A 23,017-nucleotide genomic window follows, 5' to 3' on the forward strand; every position below is an offset into this window, starting at 1 on the left:
ATTTCCAAGGATTTATATCTTAATTCCATAAGTCTGTCAGTCTAGATTGTTCACAAAAAATTTAGGTTTGATCCTAGCATATTGGGCTCTGACACATTAATGCTATTTTCTGTGGGGGAGATAGACAACACTGGATTTTGAAGACAGATTTAAGGGCACTGTTTGAAACTGACCAAAAACAGTAGGAGATAAATAGAAACTTAAGTGTTCTCTAAGTCATTGCTGAAAGAGCAACTTGAATTTGGAATATGTGGAAGGGTGATTATGATGGCAGGTAATTTTCATCCTACCTAGTGTTTCATTTGATTACTTTCATAGCTTGTTCTGAATAGTTACTGGACCCCTCAGTATTACCTCGCCAACTCTCAGGTTTCTGGACATGCTTGAGGTTTTAGGAGTATAGAATTGCTTCATTTGTCCCGATACCTACTTTTGGCCTCTAAATGGATTGCAAAGGAATATGAGAAGAAAATGGAGAAATTGTTAGTGCTTTTCTGATTTCTCTTCAGTTTCAGCTCTTCGTAGGCTGCCTGGTTCTAGTCTTCAGGGCTGTAACCTAACAAACTACAGTTTCTGTGATTGTCTCAAAGCCAGTTCTTCAAATATGTACTCCCTATTAATATTCTGTGTCAGTGATACACAGATTCACCAACAGTTCTTAAATTTCACTGGGGGATTTACTCCTAGCAACTAACAAAAGAAGACCTGTTATAAAAATGGCAGATTAAACATACATATTCAACTTTGATTCCTCCCCAAATACCACTACAAATACCCTATAGGGGCTGACATGAGGGAAAGAGATTAAAGTACCAGTTTTGGAGACTAGAAAGCAGGTGGGCAGATCTAAAAAAAAAAAAAAAAAAATTGAATTCCAAGCCAGGGGGGAAAGTTGAAAATCACCCCGATTTACTGTGTGGAATCTCTGCAAGACTCTAGGACAAGAATGGAATGAGACTAAAAGGATAGCTTTAAAATATTAAACAAAAAAACCCCTAAAAAACAAAACAAAAAACACAAAAAAACCTAAAAAAACTAGACCCTCTACATTTTTTTGCACTGAGTATCTGGTTTGAAGTTTTATTACAACCCTTCTTGAGAATTGAAGGGAAGTACTCCACCAGAAACAGGAAATTAAGCCACAGATGAAGATGTAGAAACTAGAAAACAGAATTTTATAGGAACTGCTAAATGGATTATCTAGATGGTAGTGAAAGGAGATCCCAAGACAATAGCCGGGCTTCACTGGAGTAGGGCAGAGGCTCCAGGCAAGATTCGCTGGTAAGATGAGCGTAATTGCTATGTTTGAATGTGTTAAGAAGAAACTTGGGAACTTGTGAGTTTAGGGGTAAATCAATGAGATGTAAGTAAAGTACAGAGTAGAGAAAATTTAAGTCTAGGGAAAACAAAGTTGTGCAAGAAAGGAGAAATCTATATATTACATGGTCCAGCTGTAAATGGAAACATAAAACTAATCAAATCATGGTATGACCATGTCGGTAGGTGGAAAGATTGTCAAATAGTGGAAAGGAGTGAGGGTAAGCAAGGTGAAAGCTGGATATTCCTTGTCCATGGTGGGAAACTAGTAAGAAATAATGTCTAAACTGAAATCACAAAGCATGGGGATACAGAGGTTGAAACCTGATTTTCAGCTGAAAGAATTGAAAATGGTTGTCAATGGGAGTGAAGTTGAGGTATAGTGGGGAAGTAAGAAATTTTAAAAACAAGCCTTATAGAACTTCTTGTCTTTAAGTTGTGCGTGATAATTTTAAAAGTAAACTAAAGGAAAACAGGCAATGCCCATAATGGGAAAAGGTTGATTTTTGAATTTCAAGTCTTATGTGGTACTAGATACACGTCCATGAATGATCTCAGGAGAAACCAGTCTGTTGTCTTTGCAAGCAAGGAAATAATTAGAAATAAAATGATCTAACAATTAGGAAGTACTTTCTACCATGCTAGGTAACACTTGACATGTAATTAACTCATTTAATCCTCCATGGTTGAAGATATTACTTTTATCCCTTATTTTATACATATCTTAAGGGACTTGGCTTAGGTTACCACAGCTGGTAAGTAGACCCAGCAAAGGGTCAGGCCTCAGGCCATTTGTTAACATCTAGATTATGGTTAGCTACTATCTTTGTAACCTTGGTCAGGTCCCTTAATCTTTTAGTATGCTACCTAATATTAGGTAGTGAACTATGTTCTCTACTCTTCTTTAAAAACTGCAGTTAAAAAAGTTAAAACTTCCTGAGTACTGTTTTGGCTATATCAAACTATCTTTGATATGTAGTGTTTTTTCATGGTCTTAGTTTTTGGAATAGCTTATCTTTATTTTCGCTTTACCTCAAGTGTGTTTGGAGTATTCTTTAAGTGTTAATCTCTTGTACCAGGTACCATTTATCACCTCTTTTAGGAATCAAATGGAAGCCCAGGGAGGTTGAGTGATGTCCAAGGTCTCAATGCAGGCCTGGGAATCTTGCTCTGAACTGCTAGATGCCAAAGTCTGTGCCAGTTTATCCCTGAAAAACACCACAGAACAATCATTTGGCAAATACTCTTTTTCATAATTAGCACTATGCAACTGGGTACATGCACCTGTCTTATGCAAAAATTAGTTAGTATAAAGAGGTCTTATGTTTTTGCTTTCTGGTGACCTCAGGTAAATGATGGGGAGAACTTAAAATTTTTCCTTTGTTCTTGTTCTTTGTGTAAAGTTGGGAGGGAGAGTTAATTTCTTTATGCCTAACAACTAAAAAAGACTTGGACATTTGTACAGTGTGGTCAGTTTTAGGGGCGGAAATGTTTTCTTCTTTAGAATGTTGCTGTTAAGTATTTGCATTAAGAACAATGTATTTGTGTCCTAAAAAAGTTTTTTTCTTTTTGAAAGGCCACATCTATCCCAAATTTCTCTTACATGGGAGCTCGCCTGTGTAATTACCTGTCCCATCATCTGACAATTAGTCCACAGAGTGGCAACTTTCGCCAGTTGCTGCTTCAAAGGTCAGTGTGAATATATGAAATTAAAGGAAAGCTACTTTTAGACCTACTAGAATTTGACCGTTCCTCTTTTCTAAAGACTGTACATTATAGAAGGTTGCAGGGGAAGGTAGGGTGGACCATTATTTGTATTCTAGTATATACTGTTAAAAATTTATAGTCCCACATATCGGTCTTTTTTTTTCTGTAATGTCTGCCTTTGGGTTTTTTTCTTTTTTAAGATTTTTATTTATTCATTTAAGAGAGCACAAGTAGAGGGAGTGGCAGAGGGAGAGGGAGAAGCAGGCTCCCCACGGAGCACGGAGCCTGATGTGGGGCCCTGAGATCATGACCTGAGCCAAAGGCGGACGCTTAATCGACTGAGCCACCCAGGTGCCCTCTGCCTTTGGTTTTGTGCTTAGAAGGCCTTTCATTTCCCAAGATCTTAAAAATCTCCCACTTACATATTTCTTAGTTACATCTGTACTTTTGGTTTGAGTAGGTTCTAATTTATTGCCACATGTTGGACTAGTTTTTCCCATACCACTTTTTAGAATAATCCATTTCCTTATTGAGTTGAACTGCTGCCTTTATCACACTACATCCTTATATTTGGGCTTTGATTCTAGAGTTCAGTATATTTTTTTCATCACTTGTTCTATTCCTATTTTATTATGATACTGCTAAAAAGCTCTAATTTTTTAATATCTAGTACTGTTGGACCCCTCCCCACATTTTTTGGGTAGAATCTCCTTTACTATTCTTGCATGCTGCTTTTCTCCAATGAACTTTAGAATCAGTATGTGAAATTTCATGAATCTTTTTGACATGACCTTGAATTCAAAAGCTAATTTAGGGAAACTAATTTTCTTATGGGAGTCGTTTTATTCAATAACAAGGTTGCCTTCGAGTTTATTATAGTTGATCCATTAATTCTTTAAAGATACTTTCAGTGGTTGCAAAGTATTCCATCATGTGGTTAAACTGCACTGGAACAGAATAAAGGTCCCAAAAGTAGACTCCAGAGACACTTGAAAATTAAGCTTTTGATGGAAATACTTCAAATACGTATGTAGAGGGTAAATTGTGCTGCTGACACAACTGGCTAGCCATTTGTTGGGGGAGAAAACAAAGATGGGTTCCTGTCTCTTTACACCAAAATATATTTCAAATCTATAAAAAACTTAAAAGTGCAACACTAAATACTAAGAGAAATTGACAGTTAAATCTTAGGTTGCTAAAGCCCTTTTAAGCAAGACATGATATCCACAAATCCTAAAACAAGAGATTAAACCTAATTACATATAGATTATAATATTGGGAGGGGCCATAAATTTATATGAAGTAAAGAAAAAATAGGGAAATGTGTAACACATGACAATGAGCTCTGATATGAAAAGAGGGACCTCTTAGGAATGAGTAAGAAAAAGACCAGTTTTTTGTTTTGTTTTTTTTTAAGATTTTCTTTGTTTATGGGGGTGCGGGGGAGAGAAAGCATGAGCAGGAGGCAGGGCAGAGGGAGAGGGAGAAGCAGGCCTTCCCCTGAGCAGGGGGCCCAGCACGGGGCCCAGCACGGGGCTCTATCCCAGGACCCTGGGATTGTGACCTGAGCTAAAGGCAGACACTTAACCATCTGAGCCACCCAGGAGCCTTTAAAAAGACCAGTTTTTAAATTTTTTTTTTTTTTTTAAAGACTTTATTTGAGAGAGAGAGAGCGCTTGCGTACACACACATGAGCAGGGGGAGAGGGAGAAGCCGATTCCACTGCTGATCAGGGAGCCCGATGCGGGGCTTGATCCTGGGACCCTGGGATCATGACCTGAGCTGAAGGCAGACGCTTAATGACTGAGCCACCCAGGCGCCCCAGAAGACCACGATTTTAATAGCAATATTTGGAATGCCTTTGAATAGGTAAAACTTGGAAAAATATAAATGACAGAGTTCTAAAAAGCTATTTAACCTTATCTAGATGTATAGCTCCCCGAAAGGTGTTGAAAGTGGGTACTTCTGGGAGGTAGCATGGCAGAAAGGCTGGCTGCTTTTCCCTTGTACTGCTCACCTCTGGCTGTGCCTTAAAGTCACCCTAGAGACTTAAAATAGGGCTGTGAGATCCTGTCCTCATTCTTGGGAATTCTGATGTAATTCGACTGAGGTGGAGCCTCAGTGGTTTTTTTTAAAGCTCCCCAAGTGATTGAACTCTAGCCGTGGTTGAAAACTATTCTTCCAGGTCTCTTCTGACTCTACCCCATCTGCACTTCCATAATATAATAATACTGTCAAAGATACTAATGGAAGTGCTAGTCCTTTAACAAATAAAAAGCAGGGCATAATTCTATTAACTTATATATGTATTTTGAAAAGTTACTTTACAGCAGTTATCTCTGGGTTTTATGACTTTGTTTTTTATATTTTTCTGTTTTTTAACCTTTCTGAAATAAGCATGTAATGCTTTTCTAATTGAAAAATCTTTAAAAAGGGTTAGTTTAGAGGTATAGGTTCCTCTCATCTAGATAATTACATACGGGGTAGGGATTTACTTTTGCACTTGAATGAACATATTTTAATGTACAATCTAATAATCATTGTACTTATAAAACAAAAAGGTCATTTCATCAAAACTACTGATAAAGTCGTGAAGGGAGAGTAGACAATAAGGTGCTTGGATAACTACACTGGCATTAATTAACTTCCTTTCTATTAGCCAGAGTGTTTCATTTATAGATATCCCAACTTTTTTTTTTCTGATGAGGAATTAATTTTAGGGATGCCTGGGTAGCTCAGTCGGTTAAGCATCTGCCTTTGGTTCAGTTCATGATCCGGGAGTCCTGGGATCGAGTCCTTCATCGGGCTCCTTGCTCAGCTGGGAGCCTGCTTCTTCCTCTGCCTGGTGCCGCCCCCCCCCCCCACTTGTGCTTGAGCTCACGCGTGTGCACGTGCTCTCTCTCTCACAGATCTTAAAAAAAAAAAGAACTAATGTTTAGACGGTAACAAATATCTTACTATATCTGACTCAAATGAAAATATTGCTCATTTAATATGGCTTGTAAGCTATAGGCCACATAGACACGATAAATTATCCTGGGTTTATGGATGATTCACAGATTGACCCAAAGTAAATTCTCTGTAAGCAGTGACTTCTTTTTTCCTTAAAAAATTTACTTATTGGGGCGCCTGGGTGGCTCAGTCGTTAAGCATCTGCCGTCGGCTCAGGTCATGATCCCGGGTTCCTGGGATCGAGCCCCGCATCGAGCTCCCTGCTCAGCCAGGAGCCTGCTTCTCCCTCTCCCGCTCCCCCTGCTTGTGTTCCCTCTCTAGCTGTCTCTCTCTCTCTGTCAAATAAATCTTTAAAAAAAAAAAATTTTTTTTACAAAGCGAAGCTAAACTGGTCCTTTATACATGGAATCCATTCAGTCTCCATAAATCCCTCCTTTTGTCTTTAACAGAACTGTCAAAAATCAGCTTTACAAAACACATGACTTTCCTTGAGTTTTTTCACCACCTTATCGATAAAGATAAAAAATATTTAATGCCAAGAAGGTAAACATTTAACGTACATTTTAAAAATCCTTTTTTTTTTTTAAGATTTTATTTATTTGACAGATAGCGAGAGCAGGAACCCAAGCAAGGGGAGTGGGAGAGGGAGAAGCAGGCTTCCCGCTGAGCAGGGAGCCCGATATGGGGCTTGATCCCAGGACCCTGGGGACCATGACCTGAGCCAAAGGCAGATGCTTAACTACTGAGCCACCGAGGCGCCCCTTAAAAATCCTTTTTAATAACAGCTGACACCATAATTCACTGAAATGGGCAATGACAGGTTTATGGTGATTGTTTTAGAGACTTTATAGGATGGCAGATGGGCCAAGTCAAGGGAAAATAAAGCAAGGGAAACTAAGTTATATGACTCCTGTGGTCTCTGGGATATTGAGACCAAACTAATTGCTTTCTGTTTCTATGTGAATTTCAGTTGGGGACCTTTCCCTTCTTTTCTCTGGTTTGAATAATGGAAATTAAGGATAATGGGCTTAGTAAGAGTTCATTTTATTTTCAGCTTAGTTGGAGACCATCTATATATATATATATATATATATATAGATAGATAGATGTGTGTGTGTATATATATATAAAAGATGTGTTTCAAAGCTCATATATTCACAGTAGAACATTTTACAGAGACAATTTGAGTAAAAACAATGCTTTAAAAAAAATACAAAACATTGCTTTCTTGACAAAGCCAATAAAACAAAGGTGAGGCATTTTCTTTCTTTTTGGCGCCAGTATGCAATGAACCTCATGAAACCTGTGTTGCTTAAACAGATTACAAACTTGATCTGGGGTGCCTGGATGGCTCAGATGGTTGGGCGTCTGCCTTCGGCTCGGGTTGTGATCCCGGAGTCCTGGGATTGAGTCCCACATCGGGCTCCCTGCTCCTTGGGAGCCTGCTTCTCCCTCTGCCTCTCTCTCTCTCTCTCATGAATAAATAAATAAAATCTTTAAAAAAAAAACTTGATCTGATAAGAGTAGTTGAAAATAAACCCATTAGTTTCTTACAACTAGGAATCTTAGTATAAAAAGATGATGCGTGTTCTGGTCTCTACAATAGACAGGAACACTTTTCACTCCAGAAAGTCAGGGCATTGGTGCATGGTACTTGTCTCTGTATTGCTTGCGGACTGCAAATCCGACAGCTGGTCATCCTGTTTGTTCACAAAACAAAGCAGTGTGCGATTATAAAAGGTGTATCTTCATTAGATGTCGGACTGAATATGAAGTTAAAGATCAAGCTGCAAAAGGTGACGAAGTGACTCGGAAACGATTCCATGCGTTTGTTCTCTTCCTGGGGGAGCTGTACCTTAACCTGGAGGTGAGGAGGAATTTTCTTAAGTACTGACAAAGCCTGGGAACGTAAACTGATCATGATAAAGAATTTGTATTCACATTATCCTTGGACAACATTAAGGGTGAAATAAGGCCGGGCAAAGGGAGAGAGAGAAATAGTGCCTCAGGGGCTGCTCACGGTTAGTGCCTGCGTTCTAATGGAACGTCCCTAATGTTTGTTTCTCCTGTTTGCGGGGTGGCTGTTGGGAAGTGGTTACTGGGAATTTTAAAGTCTGTGTACTTTTGGAAAGCCATGGTTTCCATGCAAGTGTAAGCTCTCGAAATACAGATAATACCTTTTTTGAATTCACACATTTCGTCTATTGACTTTCACATGGTGGCTCAAAAGCAGCGTACTCTGCAGAACACAAAGCTTTGAGTTGAAAGGGCGGGGTGGTGGGGGGGGAGACACTAGAATATCTAGGGTTCTTTCCACACTAATTCACCCAGGATTGTTTGTCTTGGTGCTATTTTATATATTAATCTTCCACATAAAATGCATTTGTTTGAAGTCTGTAGCTAAACAAATTTATAAATTGGTGGTATTCTTGGATATATGTTCGTAGGCAACTAAGTGCTGAGTATTACTTTGTAATGGATTTGCTTTTTTATTTTTGTCTTGGACTAGTTAATCCCAGAGATAGATTATACCTCCTTTAACTTTGATTTGAAAACTTAATAGTAAACACCACTGAAAAGACCCATGAGATCCACCATCAAATGTGCATCTCAGTCAGTGCATCTAAAAGGTCTGTCCAGTCTAGTGCCTAATTTACTATCCCATTTTACCACAGATGGACTTAATTTTTTTTTTTTTGCATTGGGATTTTATTTTATTTTATTTTTTTAAGTAGGCACCATGCCCAACGTGGAGCTTGAACTCCCAACCCTGAGATCAAGAGTCACATGCTATGCCAACTGAGCCAGCCAGGTGCCCCTGGATGGACTTAATTTTTTAAAACTTTCATGCATTAATCTTTCAGTTTGATTTTTATATAAGCCAAAATAAGAGCATTCACCTAAAATGTGCTGTAAATGGAGAGTCATTCTAAGAACACAGTTGTTTCCTATGTGGACGTAATGATGCCATGTCTGGGGGGGTGTACAGATGAGGTGTGGCTCCTTAGCCTACAGCTCTTCTGGCTGGAGAGCTACGATACTTAGATGATTCTGACGCAAAACACTATTTTTAAATAGTATAAAAAGAATAATAAAATGCTGCATGTTCCAAAAAAGGTGGTAGCTTAAAAGACCAGAGAATGCTTTATGAAGCAGTAATTTATAAAGGAGGCTTCGGTTATCCTGACCATATGTTGTGTGTGATAAATGGAAAATTTTACCTGTAGTTTACTAGTTGTGTTAGAGGTCCTATATACATGGAAAATAGTATAATTTTTGAAGATACAAGAGCACTTCTGATTTTTGTATTGTTTAACTTAAGACACTTACTTTGCCAGGATGTTAGGCCATTTATTTATCTGTTGTAATATTTTCGTATGGTTGCTTTTCATTTTCTTCTGTCCCCAAAGATCAAGGGAACAAATGGACAGGTTACAAGAGCAGATATTCTTCAGGTTGGTCTCCGGGAGTTGCTGAATGCCCTCTTTTCTAATCCTATGGATGACAACTTAATTTGTGCAGTAAAATTACTGAAGGTAGGTTTTACTTATGTATGTCTGAAAATTCATCTTTCTACCCCATTCGTATATGATTTAGAGGAAGGAAAGTATGTATAGTATGCAGTGAATTCAAGATTAAATTTTTTTCTTTAAGTTAAATATTGACATTTTGCTTTGCTCTTGAATTTATTGGAAATGCAGTATGTGCTGATTTTAAGATTTTTTGCGGGGGAGAGAGAGAGTGCATGAGCAGGATCTGGGGGCAGGGGGCAGAGGGAGAGGGACACGCAGACTCCGCACTGAGCTCAGAGCGTGACATGGGCCTCAGTCTCAGGACCCTGAGATCATGACCTGAGCTAAAATCAAGACTCGGACACTTAACCAACTGAGCCGCCCGTGCTGCCCTGTACTGATTTTTTAAATACGAGAATCCAAATTTAGAAGCAAAAAATGGAAGTCCTTCACCCCCATCTCTAAATTTCCTTTCCCATGTATGTATGTGTGCCCTCAAAAAATCTCACTCTTTTTGGCTTGCCTTTTTATTATGTAACAAGTATCTTAGATCTTTGGCACAAAAGATTTACCTCTTTCTGCAGTAACTTCGTTTCTACATGTACAGTTGTTTATGTAGGTTCGATTCCTACACATAGATTTGGCGGGTCAGTGAGCATAGTATACTTTATTTTGAGAAGTAATGTCAAATTTCCCTTCTAAATGCTAAACCGGTGTATGGTTTGGTTGTTGTCCTACCAACAGTGAGTGAGTATACTGCTTTCCCCATATTCTTATCAGTGATGGATATAATCAATCCTGGTTTGTTTTGTCATGGGTAATGAGTAAAAACAAAAATCTTGTTTTGCATTTTCCTGATCACTAGTGAATTTAAGCATTTCTTCATATTTGTTAGCCATTTTTCTCCTATGAATTACCGGTTTATATCCTTACCTCTTTTTTTTCCCCCCGAAGTTTGTATTTTTTTTTTTAATCCAGAGCTTCTATACTTGTATATTTCAAAAAGCGAAAGGTTGATTTAGATTTTATAGCCTAACTTACATGGGGAATATAGCCTATAGTCATTGATCCATAAAACCTGTGATTCAGGTTCTGCTTTAATTTCTCTCCATCAGGAAAAATAGAGATTCCTGACTGTTAGATGGCGGAGAATAATTGGGCGTATTTAACTTACCAAATTCATTTTGTTCAAAGAATGCTTGAATTGCTACGAATACTTTTTTTTTTTTTTTTAGAATTTCTATACTTTATTGAATCCCTTATTTTACTGATAACCTGCTTTTTTAGTTGACAGGGTCAGTTTTGGAAGATGCCTGGAAGGAGAAAGGAAAGACTGATATGGAAGAAATCATTCAGAGAATTGAGAATGTTGTCCTAGATGCAAATTGCAGCAGGTGGGTAGCTAGCCAGTAGATCTCAGTTTCTTTTTCTGTGGGGCTTGTTTTTTAATCTGTGATGTATGCTATCATCGAAAGAATTGAAATCTTACAGATCTACAGAAATATTTTCCTAAAGGTATAATATTTTAGTTATGGCTTCTGCTCACCTGGCTTTTTTTGTTCAGTTGTGTTTGTAAATTGAAAAAGTTAAGATTTTCCTGTGGTAAGATAGGAGTCCATTGAAAAGTAAAATGATTCAGACTTTAAATTGTTCAATAAATACTTGGGTAAGGTACTATTATAAGTCCAGTTGGAGGCATAAAAATGTGGGATGGGTACTGCCTTTAAGAACCATATAGTCACAGTTAGATGGAATAATTTTTTTTTTTTTTTTAAGATTTTATTTGAAAGAGAGAGAGCGCATGGGCAGGGAGAAGAGGGAGAAGCAGGCTCCCTGCTGAACAGGGCAGGGCACCCGATGTGGGGCTTGATCCCAGAGCCTTGGGACCATGACTTGAGCCAAAGGCAGACACTTAACCGACTGAGCCACCCAGGCACACGAGATGGAAAAACTTTCAAGGCTGCTTTAAAAAAAAAAAAAAAAAAAATTATGTCAATATAGGAAATGCCTAAAAAATCAAAGCACTTAAATGTACATGTTAAATTTATGAAACATGGTTTTAGGAGTCTGTGGTATTCTAGAACCTAACAACACTTTTTTGGATACCCTTAACTCTTTTTCAACTTGTCTGCAGAGATGTGAAACAGATGCTCTTGAAGCTTGTCGAGCTCCGGTCAAGTAACTGGGGTAGAGTCCACGCAACTTCAACATACAGAGAAGCAACACCTGAAAACGATCCTAATTATTTTATGGTATGCCAGCGTTTACATTTTAAGTTTTGTTTATTGCTTGGATCCAATTTTGGAAATTTCTAGATGAGGTATGTAAAGGTATTCTAAAAAAAAAAAAGGTATTCTCAGAATTTAATGCCAATAACTCTTTTCATTGGCTTAGGGTCACATGGCAGCCAGCAAGCCAGGTAAATAGGAGAAGAAACATGGAGTCCTCTAAGGAAAGAGTGGACTAGAGAAAGATCCATCCAGTGGCAAGGGAAATCGATAAGGCTTGGACTCAGTTGAGTGGGATTGTGGAAAGTTTTTCCAGAGAATTTATAACCAGAGGCCTGCATCTCACACTTTTACTTTGCATGTTGTAGTAAATTAAGAAAATAAAAGTGATCACCAGGCCAATGATGCCCTGAGGCTCCTGACGTGACCAAACCTAACACAACAATGGAGAAATGCTCCTATAACCCCAGCCATGGAAATTCTTTAAAAAATGGTGGGGGGTGGGGGGAGAACCACAACTAAAAATAAGCTGACACAACGCTAAATCACAGTGCACAACAAAACAGTTCATCACGAGTGTGACAGACTAGACAGCAGGGTTACAGCCACAGGAACTTGAGAGAATAGAATAGAAATCTGAAAACCATAGACTTTCCCAATGAAATGAAAATGGCTATTAGGAAGCTAGTTTTTTGTGCGATCTTGCATTATCAGGTGCAGATGAGTGAGACCTCAGCCATGCTTCGTTAATTAATGTGCTTTAAAAAATCAGTTCTGAAATGCTTACATATTTGTATCACTTTGATTCATCCTAGAATGAACCAACATTTTATACCTCTGACGGTGTTCCTTTCACTGCAGCCGACCCAGGTAGGCTGTCTCAGAGTGCTTTGCCCCCCATTGCATGGTAAGCTAGTGAGTTACAGAAAACCATACCCTCACCTGTACAAAGTTGTAACTGTTTGAAGCAGGCATATTGTTCTAAGATACAGGGTAAATGTTTATCTCCTATAGAATATTCTTTATAGGGACAACCGCTTTGAACCATTTCAGGTGGAAAGTCTGACTCTGTATAGTATCTTGTCATCCTGACAATGGTTTTGGAGGAATCCCTTGATTAAATGCAACCATTTTTGTTTTATATTTTCTCTAATATTTCATTTTTATACTGTAAGCTTTCAGGTGGTTAAAATAGAAGGGAAAGATGGTTCTAGTTCACTACATAGAGTACAACGTTTGTTACTATGGGTTAATACTTGGAAATACTAAGAATTAACGGGTTTCATTAATAGTCAGTAGGTCAAAGTTAATTAAAATCTAAATCTCAGCACACTTCCCCTTCCAGAAAAGGGCTGTTTATAGAAAGATTGCTTTAATTGTGATAAATGGGACTGCAGTATGAGCAAGAGAAAATTTTCCCATTTGATAAAAATTATAACCAGCTTATTGTTCGGAATTTTCCCATTTGCTTCCTCTGGCCAGCAGGCACTGACTATCCTGTTTCTCTAAGGAGGTGGAAAGAAGGACTGCTTAACTTTCAACTTTAAATTACAAAACACTCAGAATATAAAAAGCATGTTGGTTCGTTTTAAATGCCAAATAATACTGCACTCAGAGTATGGCACTGGTTATAGGTCCCTCCTTGAGGGTGGTTGGGTGGCTCACACTCCTTACTATAGACCGTGCTGTATTCTTCAAGTAGTCCTTGTGCACATGCAGGAGGTTCTTCAGGATGAAGAAGTACAGTTGCTACATTGTAGGTTACCTGCATCTTCTACTTCACTAAATGTTGCTAACCTGCTTTCCAGTCTGACTATACCACATGATATGCCCCCTGCAGAACATGAGGATTCCTGTTTCTCATCCATGGCAACACTTGTTAGATTGTACCAAATTGTAAACTTTCATTTCCTTACTAGTGATAATGAATTTCTTTTCATGTTTCTATTGACAGTTGTTTTCATTTTAAGAATTTTTTTTTTTAAGGAATTTTAAGAATTGCCTATTTGTGTTCTTTGCCCATACTTGTCTTGGATCATTTGTTTCTTAACTGATTTGTAATTCCTTACATAGCCCAGAAAGGGACTCTGAGGTTCTCCCAGTGTATGCTCTCTTTCCATTATGTTTGTCTTGTCCTGTAGAAGCTTGGAGTTTTCATGTCAATGTATCTGTCTTGTTCCTGTTCTCAGTGGCTAAGGTTTCCTTATTACCATCAAACTCCATTTTCTTCTAAAAGTCTTTGTTGCTTTTCATATTTAGGTCTTTAATCCATCTGGCTAATCTTTATGTGATAGATGTAGTAGGAATTAAATATTCCATGTTCTCTTGTCTCAGCAACCAGTGTTGAGTTACCCATCCTCTCTCCTCAGTAAAATGCAGTCCCTCTAATGTGTACCATGTCCGTCCTCTCTAAACTTGTATATTATTCTGTGTCTGTGCATGTGGATCTTTTGTCTGTCTTAATACCAATACCGCAGTCTTAATTACTACTTTACTTTAAATCTTGCTATGTCTGGTAAGACAAATTTTCTTAGTCTTCAAAGTTACCTTGAATCGTTTTGGTTCTTTGTTCATCTGTGTCTCATTTGTTTAACCTATTTGTTCTTTTGTCTATAGAAATTTCTAAACATGCTTATTTTTGTTTCACATTTTTGTTCTGTCTTTTAATTCTAATCCTGTTATTTTTGATTATCACATAAAATTTATTTTGATCTTTTTTTAATTGTAATCTGATATTTAATGGTCTTAAACTTTTTTTGGAAAGGATTTCAAACTTACAGAAAAGTTACAAAAGTAAAAATTGTACAAATAACACCCATCCACCCATTACCCACATGTACCTTTTGTTAATGTTTATTCTGTTTGCTTTATCACTTGTTCTGTCCACACTTTTCTAAACCATTTGAAGTTATACATATTGTGGTCCTTTATGACTGCTCTCATGTTTTAACTGCTCTTTTTGTTTTTCTTTATGAAAACTCCTTGTGGCTTGGGTTGTAGTAACATCTATTCCTGCCAAGGAGCCACAGGGGTAAAACTGATTTGGAACAAGTTCTTATTTCTTGTCGTAGGGTTTTTTATGTGGGTAGTAGAAATTTGAGGTGTAGGCCCATTATTACAAATTTTCTGAGGAACCAGTTTCTTCAGAGTACTGTTGTTTCTACTTCAAACCCAAGAAGAGACCAGCAAGCTTCTTTGCTATCTCTCTTTGCCACCAGAGTGTTTTCCATTTTGTTTTTTTCCGGGTCCACCTTTTGTTTGAGATATCCACCCTTTGAAGGGCCCAGATTTTTGTAGGTAGAGGTGGGCATGGGCATGAATTCCATCTCTGTTTCACATGGGCCCAAGACCTTGCTTTCTGACCTTCTGTAGGTTTTTAAATCCAAGCCCCTTTGTTAACTGAGAGCATGTGGTCTGCCAGCCTCCTGGCTGGAGTAGGTATGTATGATTTTCAGTTCCCTTTTTGTTGGTCATCAGGGGACTTGATTTTCTTTTTTCTGAACTCATCTGTGCATTTAAAAGAATGTTTGTCTTATCTGTTACCTCAAGTATTTGTTGCAGGAAGGGTCTACAGTTAAAGTTGTTTCCAGATTGCCAAAATTGGATGTCAAAATATCACCAACCCTTTAAGCTGGAATAAGTTTTATAGAGACTGGCAATCTTGGGGAAAATACGGTCTAATGTAATTATCTTGTTGAAATTTGAGGAGCTGTTGTTCACAAGAAACCAATTTTAAGGTAACTAGTTTTAATACACACTGATCTGTTTTATTATTCAGAGATCAGTACTCCATATGGACATGCTAATCTTAAAAGATACTCAGTAACTCTGCCTAAGACAGTTGGCAGATGGAGAGCTATAAAATTACCCGTATTGCCTTGGAAGAACCCAACCAAGGGAAAGTTCGTATAGCTGAAACATTTATCAGGTAGCTACCTTCCAGCTGTCTCTGAGGGAAGAAAAGAAAATCCCCTGTGCTTAGAACCTTTGCTAGGTTAGCTAATCTGATTGAGAAACATGGGCCAGTGGCTGTTAGTTGCTAGCCACTAGCTCACTTTACTTCCTCGGGAAAGAGTAAGGGGAACAGAGCCCAGGCTATTTGATTAAAATCCTTCATTGTGGAAGGAAGAACAGGAATATGGAAGAACATGTTCTTTCCCAACAAGTTATATAGATATATATTTTGTCTTATGGAAAGAAGCAGCAGAGAGTATAAGTGGCATACACGGTGGCTGTGGTATATCCCCAGTGGCCTTGATTTGCAACAGGTAATTAGAGGAATGTTAAGATTTATGAGCATGCAGGTGGCAAAAGCAAGCCAGTTAGAATATAAGTTTTGTAAAAGCTATTAAATATGCAACTGGAAGCTTCCTGCTATTTAAACACTGGTTCTACTTAAATGAAAACTATTATTAAAAGTCATTTTTAAGGATAACTGGCCATTTTATGAATTTTGTCAGCATTTTTAAAAATTTTTTTGTAGATTACCAAGAGAAATATCAAGAGTTACTTGAAAGAGAAGACTTTTTTCCAGATTATGAAGAAAATGGGACAGATTTATCAGGGGCTGGTGATCCGTAAGTTCTTCCTAGCTATTAATTTCCTTTTGATATTTCTGTGGCCATAGTTTATAGATGGAGTTTAGATTAGAAAAAGGTAGGTGAAGAATGCACATTTTGATTTGATGGTATTGCAATGGTGTACATGTATTGCTTACCAAAAATTTTCAGGAAATCATACTAGAAAACATAAACTCTGATTCTGAAAATGTATATATATCTGAAGGGGAAAAACTAAAATAGTGGTATACTCAAGTATAGTTCTGTAAAATAGATTCAGTTCAGCTCTAATACTGTAAGGTCTTAGGCAAATTCTATGCCTGTTTTTTCCATTGTAAAGTAGAAACAGTAGACCCTTCCTTGAGTTCTTTTGAGGACTAAGCGAAAATACATATATACTTAGAACCACCTCCTGGCAGACAGTAAAAGAGTCAGATCTTAGCTGTTTTAAAGGATGAATTAAGATTAAAGAGAATGCTGATAACTACGTAAGTGTTTGGACTAATGGGAAGGTGTAAGTTATAGTCCCATTCACATCTCTCAATCCCTACCTGCCATTCTTTGTAATAAAAGAAACTTTTGCTACTCCCTTACCATCAGATTGCATTACACTGAGTTATAGAAGAACCAAGAACTTGTGAGGTTTGGTCCCAGCTCTCTTAACAGTTTATGTGAATTTGGACCACTCAAGTATTCTTCTAAGTGGAGGAGGGAATAAATTAAAACTGACTTAATTTTTTCCACGTCTCATCTCTCATGTATGTTGTAGGTTAAAAAAGTGAATCATTTTTATTCTCTCTCCCATCTAGTGACATTTATAAGTCTGTTTGAGATCTAATGTTACCATATTTTTTTTTTTTTTTTACATACTAGTTTAATTAAAAAAAAAAAATAGGGTTGTAAGGACTCAGTCCCAATAAGAAAAAGGTTCAACCCTGCTGGGTATATCACTGGAAGTTCAAGCTGTTCTCGGCATTGAATTTCAGGTTGTCTTCTGAAGTTATGCTTGGTAAACATTACATGCTCTTGCCCTGATACACTTATGGCCATTTCAACACATGGCCTTGTACTAGAAATGGAGGAACAACGACAGAAGACCCATCAGCAGTTGGTAGGATTGGCAAGATAGTTTTGTCACATATGTAGGTGGAAAGGATTATTGCGGGGTGGGGAGACATATAGACAACATGTTGTTACAGATGAATCGTGTAGAAAAGGGAAAAGATTTGGAGTCAGATTCTGGCTGTGCCACATATTTAACCCAAATCTGAGAGTATTTACTTAACCTCCTTCCAGAGTCTTTCTTTTATCTCTAAAACGGAGATGATGGGGTGCCTGTCTGGTGCAGTCAGTAGAGCATGTGACTCTTGATTTTAGGGTTGTGAGTTCGAGCCCCTTGTTGGGTGTAGAGATTACTTAAAAAATGGAGGTGATAGTAGTACCTATCTTTTTAAGATGGCTATGGGTATTCAGTAAGAATATATTAAATCTTTAGTGGGCTCTTTAAATTTTCTACCCATACTTAACTGTGGAAAGCTTTGTTTTCCATCATTTTAAACTACCTAATAGTTGGAAAAATTCTGAGATAGATGATCTTGAAGGTAGCTTCTTGTTATGAAAGTGATTCCAGATAAATCAATGTGACTAAATTGCCATTTCAAGAATACCATTTCTGATGTTAAGTAGATATAAAATAGGGGAGCCTGGGTGGCTTAGTCGGTTGAGCCTCTGCCTTCAGCTGAGGTCATATGATCCCAGGATCCTGGGATCAAGCCCTGCATTGGGCTCCTTGCTCAGTGGGGAGCCTGCTTCTCCCTCTCCTGGCCGCTCTCCTTGCTTGTGCTGTCTCTAGCAAATGAATAATATCTTTAAAAAAAGTAGACATAAAACTTTGCATTATTAGAGGTGAATGGCATATCTGAAATTATGTTCTAATTATAATGTGATTAAGGTAAGTTTATGAAAATAATATCAGTCTTGAGCCCCCAAATTTATATGTTGAGACTTTGAATTCACTTTTAGGTTAGGTTAAGAATTTAACCTATGTTGGGCGCCTGACTGCTCAGTCAGAAGAGCATGGGATTCTTGATCTTGGGCTTGTGGGTTTGAGCCCCACATGGGGTGTAGAGATAACTTAAATTTTTTTTAACATACATGTAAAAGTATAACAGAAGCTTAATTTCAAACAGAAGAGACTCAGAATGCAGTGTGAAAGGTAACTCCTCAGATTAAGCATTTGGTTGTCTGAGGACTGACATATATGTAATTCTGAAAGGTTCTTACATTCTGTAACAGTCTAAGAAAGTTATATCACCATACTTTTTTGTGTGGCTTAGCATCTTAGATATTTCTGAATTGAAAAATGTTAAACTTATGAATCTTTACTTCTTTCATAGATACTTGGATGATATTGATGATGAGATGGACCCAGAGATAGAAGAAGCTTATGAAAAGTTTTGTTTGGAATCAGAGCGTAAGCGAAAACAGTAAAGCTAAATTTCAACATATTTTATAAAGCAGTTTAGGTTATGGTGATTTAGCAGAACACAGGAAAACAGGAAAACGTGTCACACTTATACCAAATTAAGGATGTTGAGTTATGTTACTAATGTATGCAACTTTAATTTTGTTTAACACTATCTGCCAAAATAAACTTTATTCCCTATAACTTAAAATGTGTATATATATATAATAGTTTATTATGTACAGTTAATTCCACTGTTTTGGCTGCAATAAAATCGATTTTGAAATAAATGAAATGTTGAAAGTAAATTTTGCTAGTTGGTTAGAAGCTTAACCTTTAAATTCTTTTCTTGAGGGAAAAAGTCTTAGCCTGGAAATATGTATTATTGCAAAATGTAACATCCTTTTTTAGATGAGTATATAGCTTTCATTTAGTTTTACATTGTCTCAGTGAATTGGGTTTCAAATATGAATCACAATCATGAAAATCTTTAGCACTAAAGTCTTAGAATATATCATTAACTGATTTACATATCCAGATGCTATTTGATACCAAGGGCTTTTAAAATGTCATTAAAAAAAAAAAAAAAGACTTAAAACTCCCAACTAAACAACCAGGATTCTTCACTTAGGATTTATTGGAATTGTTCTTCCCCACCCCACCCCTCAACTTCATTACCCAAAAGCCTAGAACATTATTCTGCTTTATTTATATGGCTTTCATTTTTATTTTGTAGTATGAGTTGCATTGACTTTTTTACTAGAGAGTTTTACTAGATCTTTGTCACTCAAGTTTTCACCTGCTTTATAATTGATACACCCTGAGGATCACTTTTCTAATACTTTTACTATAATGCAGTACCACCTCAGCCCTATTTAAAAATATTTGTACCTAATGTCAAAAGCCTTTTTCCAGCTAACTAAAAGTAAAACTTATGTACAAAAGGATTGCTTGTAAATATGCATGTAAATAGTTCTGTTAATAACCCATTGTTTTACATTTGGTACATCTGTGTCTGCTAATACAGTTAGCTTTCTCACTTTTCAGCTTGTTTGTTCAGTCTGGATTAAAGTTAGACTTTGAAAATAAAATTTAAATAGTTTTGTTTTCCTCTAAGTTTTTGGAGTGGTATCCTGATATTTTAAAGAATTTCTGTTCAACTTTGATGTCATAAAATTAAGTGTTTGAAATCAAACTATGCTAGAAGATGTCCTATTCAGTGTGTGTTAAGAATTCAGTAACAAGTCTAATTGGAAAAATTAAATATAAAACATTAACCTTTAGATTCCTTATTGTAAAAGGGAAGGATATATATAATTGGGGTTTTGGGAACTTGTAATAGGATTCTTTTTTTCAAAATGGCTCCTGTAATGTGGATAATTACTTTAATCTGCAGTTCTCCAAAGACTGTGCTCATTGTAAATCTTGGGGGTGAGGGGGAAGGGGTATGGGGAAGAGGGAGTACATTAGACCAGGGGACAAGTACATGATAACTGAATATACTTTAAACTTCTTGTGGTTGCTTTGTGAATAACCATCCAGCTTTGTCCACTAGCTCGTTGTCACCAATCACTGCTGTACTCAGGATCATTATGTGTTCCAGTTACTAGGGCTGTTTAAATAACCACCCAAATTTAATGTCTTCAAACAATAAGCATTTTATTATGCTCATGAGTTCTGTGGTTCAGGGATTTGGACAGGGCACGGCTTTTTTCTTATTCTGCAGTGTTTGAGGCCTCAGCTGGGAAAACTAAGGACTGGAGGTGGTTCAAATGGCTGGGAGCTGTAATCATCTGAAGTCTTCTTCACTCACATGGCTGACTGGGCCGAGATGACTTGAAGCTATCACTTGGCAAGATCCACCTACACATGGCCTGTCCATGTGGCCTGGACTTTTCACAAACATGGCAGCTGGATTTTGGAGGAGGCATTGTAGAAGACTCACGAAGAAGCTGCATTTGGAAGCTGCACACAGCATTAACTTCCATTACAGTCTTAGTTCTGAGTCCCTAAAGCCATATCAAATATTAGGCCATCAGGAAATGTGTGGATATGTTTTAAAAAACTGCAAAGGTATATCCTGAAAGGAAGAGCCGGCCCTGTGCTACAATTGTTGGCCGTATCTTCAACAGAAACATGGGTCCTAAGTCTCTTGAAAGGATTAATAGTACAAGTCTCCAGTGAGCAAGAATGCACAGGTGCTAGTGCAGGTCATAGGCCTGTGTTCTGGTAACAAAGTACAAATACTGGTTTGTACAAAATCTGGCACTTGTGTCATCAACTCATACCTTCTGTCTTTATGTTGTCCGTGCCCTCCCAGCCAAAGACTACCAGGAATATACATGTACCTGAACAGGCTGGGCTTAGTACTTTTGCACTAAAGCAGAATACACATATGGGGAACTGTGGGGTGTGTCAGTAAGAGGGTATTAGAACCCATTATAATAGGGTTTTTGCTTTGGTTGGATAGTTTGGGAGCGGGTCCAAGAAACTGGAGGTTCACCCTAGATTGGAAATTGTCAGAAAGGGGCAATTCCATGATTAGGTATTTCATTAAGTCTTACCTATAGAAAAACAGATGGATCTGGAGGAAGTTCTTATTTAAGAAAATATCAGTCATGTTTAACAAGAGAAGATGACACATGGTATGAAAGAGTAAAAACCTGTTCAGGACTGAAGGACTGAAAATCAGTTCTCATTGGGGGGTAGGGGTGGGGGGTGTACCCTTGCTGTTATTCTGGTTGGGAGGACAAACATAAAGCTAGCTACAAAGTTAACAGGACACATTTTTCCCAAAGCCATGCAATTATAAACTGCCATCATGACCCCTTTGTAGGACTGCTGCTTTGTTGTCTTCAGACCTGCTTTGCTATCCCACCCATCTATTACTGGGGATACCCAATTATTAAACAGCCGTCACCTCATAACCACACCAATCCCTAGTCAATTCCTGCTTCTAATCTTGCTTCAGAAGCAGCATCCAACTCAGAACAGGTATCCCTTTAGAATCTCAGATTCCTTCAGCAGGAATCCAAATTTTACCGAAGTGGGCGCCCTCCTCTTTCCTCTTGTGTACCATGCCATTCGTGTTTTCCCTGGAGTTTCCTCCCTTGCTTACAAGTCAATAAGATTTTGTCAGACTGCAGGCTTTAACCTGGTGGTCTTCGGCTGACTAGACTTTAGTAGATGTGAATAATTTTAGGTCATGTATACTAGGTCATGTTTTGTGTCAGCCTGGCAAAACAACCCTGGATGGACCCAACACTGTTGTTTCAACCAGGCAGCTGGAGGTCCTATTTCTGGTAGGTTTGTACCAGTGTCAACTCCTAATCGCCACCTAAGCTATCAGCACTGCCAGTAATCCTGCTGTGTTTATTACCTTATTTCAAACCACTGTCTTTGTTTCTCATCCCCTAATGACTTGCTTAACAGAAGAAATCAGGCAAATGTACACAAATGCCTCTGCATTCATTTCATCTCTCCTCTTGTACAGGAAGTAGCCCTCCTGTTAAAGGCCAGTTATTCCACATGTGCTCAAATCCCATGCCCTCACTCTCTCATGAACTCTGTTGTTACTTGGTCTGTATTTTTTCTTTTTTAAATCTCTCCATTGGCCCTTTGCATGAGCTGTTGAACATGTAATTCCTCTCATCAGGAGAAATCTGGCCCTCACATTTCTGTATAGTTCTATCTGCTTCCTAGCCAGATTCAAATGTCCCATATTTGTTTTCCATTTCCTTCCTATTTGCTCTTCAGACCTATAGCTTTTGCTGCCACTATATACAATAGCTCTTATTAGAGCCACCAATGACATCTCTGCCACTAAATCCAGTAGAAATTTGATTCTTTAGCTTGTTCTCTAGGCAATATCTGACAGTATCAAGGGACACCAAAATTGAAAACCTCTAGGCATCTGGAATAGAATAGCTGCCTTTCTGGCTGTTCCTCAGTGTTTGTGGGATTCTCTTCCCTTTAATCTGAAGTATTGGTGTTCCTCAAAGCTCAGTCAACATTTTCTTCTCATGTCACTGTATCCTTGGACTATTTAATCCTCTCCTAAAGCTTCAGTTAGCAGCTATCAACACTGACCTCCAGATTTATTTCTAATCTGTTTCTAGACCTTGCTAACATATTTGCACTAGGAAGACACAAAATTGAAGTCCTGTGGGACTTCAGGGAAGTCCTATTCCCTAAATTTTCTTGCATCCATCTTACTGATGGCACTGCCCCCTATCCACTTCAGTCAGAACTCAACTATTTTTAAGTCCTGTTCAGTCA

At 37.8% G+C, this 23,017-nt stretch overlaps 1 protein-coding gene across 5 annotated transcripts in view; it reads left to right on the plus strand.

Moving 5' to 3' along the window:
* PAIP1 (poly(A) binding protein interacting protein 1) overlaps positions 1 to 19,855 on the plus strand; it is a 31,074-nt gene extending 11,219 nt beyond the window's left edge. For all 5 annotated transcript variants that reach the window (XM_027606524.1, XM_027606523.2, XM_027606521.1 and 2 more), the window contains exons 4-11: positions 2,894 to 3,006; positions 7,732 to 7,843; positions 9,387 to 9,512; positions 10,776 to 10,882; positions 11,623 to 11,740; positions 12,532 to 12,586; positions 16,200 to 16,293; positions 18,672 to 19,855. In XM_027606524.1, coding sequence (XP_027462325.1) covers positions 2,894 to 3,006; positions 7,732 to 7,843; positions 9,387 to 9,512; positions 10,776 to 10,882; positions 11,623 to 11,740; positions 12,532 to 12,586; positions 16,200 to 16,293; positions 18,672 to 18,765 — 819 coding nt within the window. In that variant the 3' untranslated portion in view covers positions 18,766 to 19,855. The remainder of the gene's footprint in view (positions 1 to 2,893; positions 3,007 to 7,731; positions 7,844 to 9,386; positions 9,513 to 10,775; positions 10,883 to 11,622; positions 11,741 to 12,531; positions 12,587 to 16,199; positions 16,294 to 18,671) is intronic.
* The last annotated feature ends 3,162 nt before the right edge of the window (positions 19,856 to 23,017 follow it).

The sequence above is a fragment of the Zalophus californianus genome, chromosome 5 (assembly GCF_009762305.2).
Source record: "Zalophus californianus isolate mZalCal1 chromosome 5, mZalCal1.pri.v2, whole genome shotgun sequence".
Lineage (NCBI taxonomy): Eukaryota > Metazoa > Chordata > Mammalia > Carnivora > Otariidae > Zalophus > Zalophus californianus.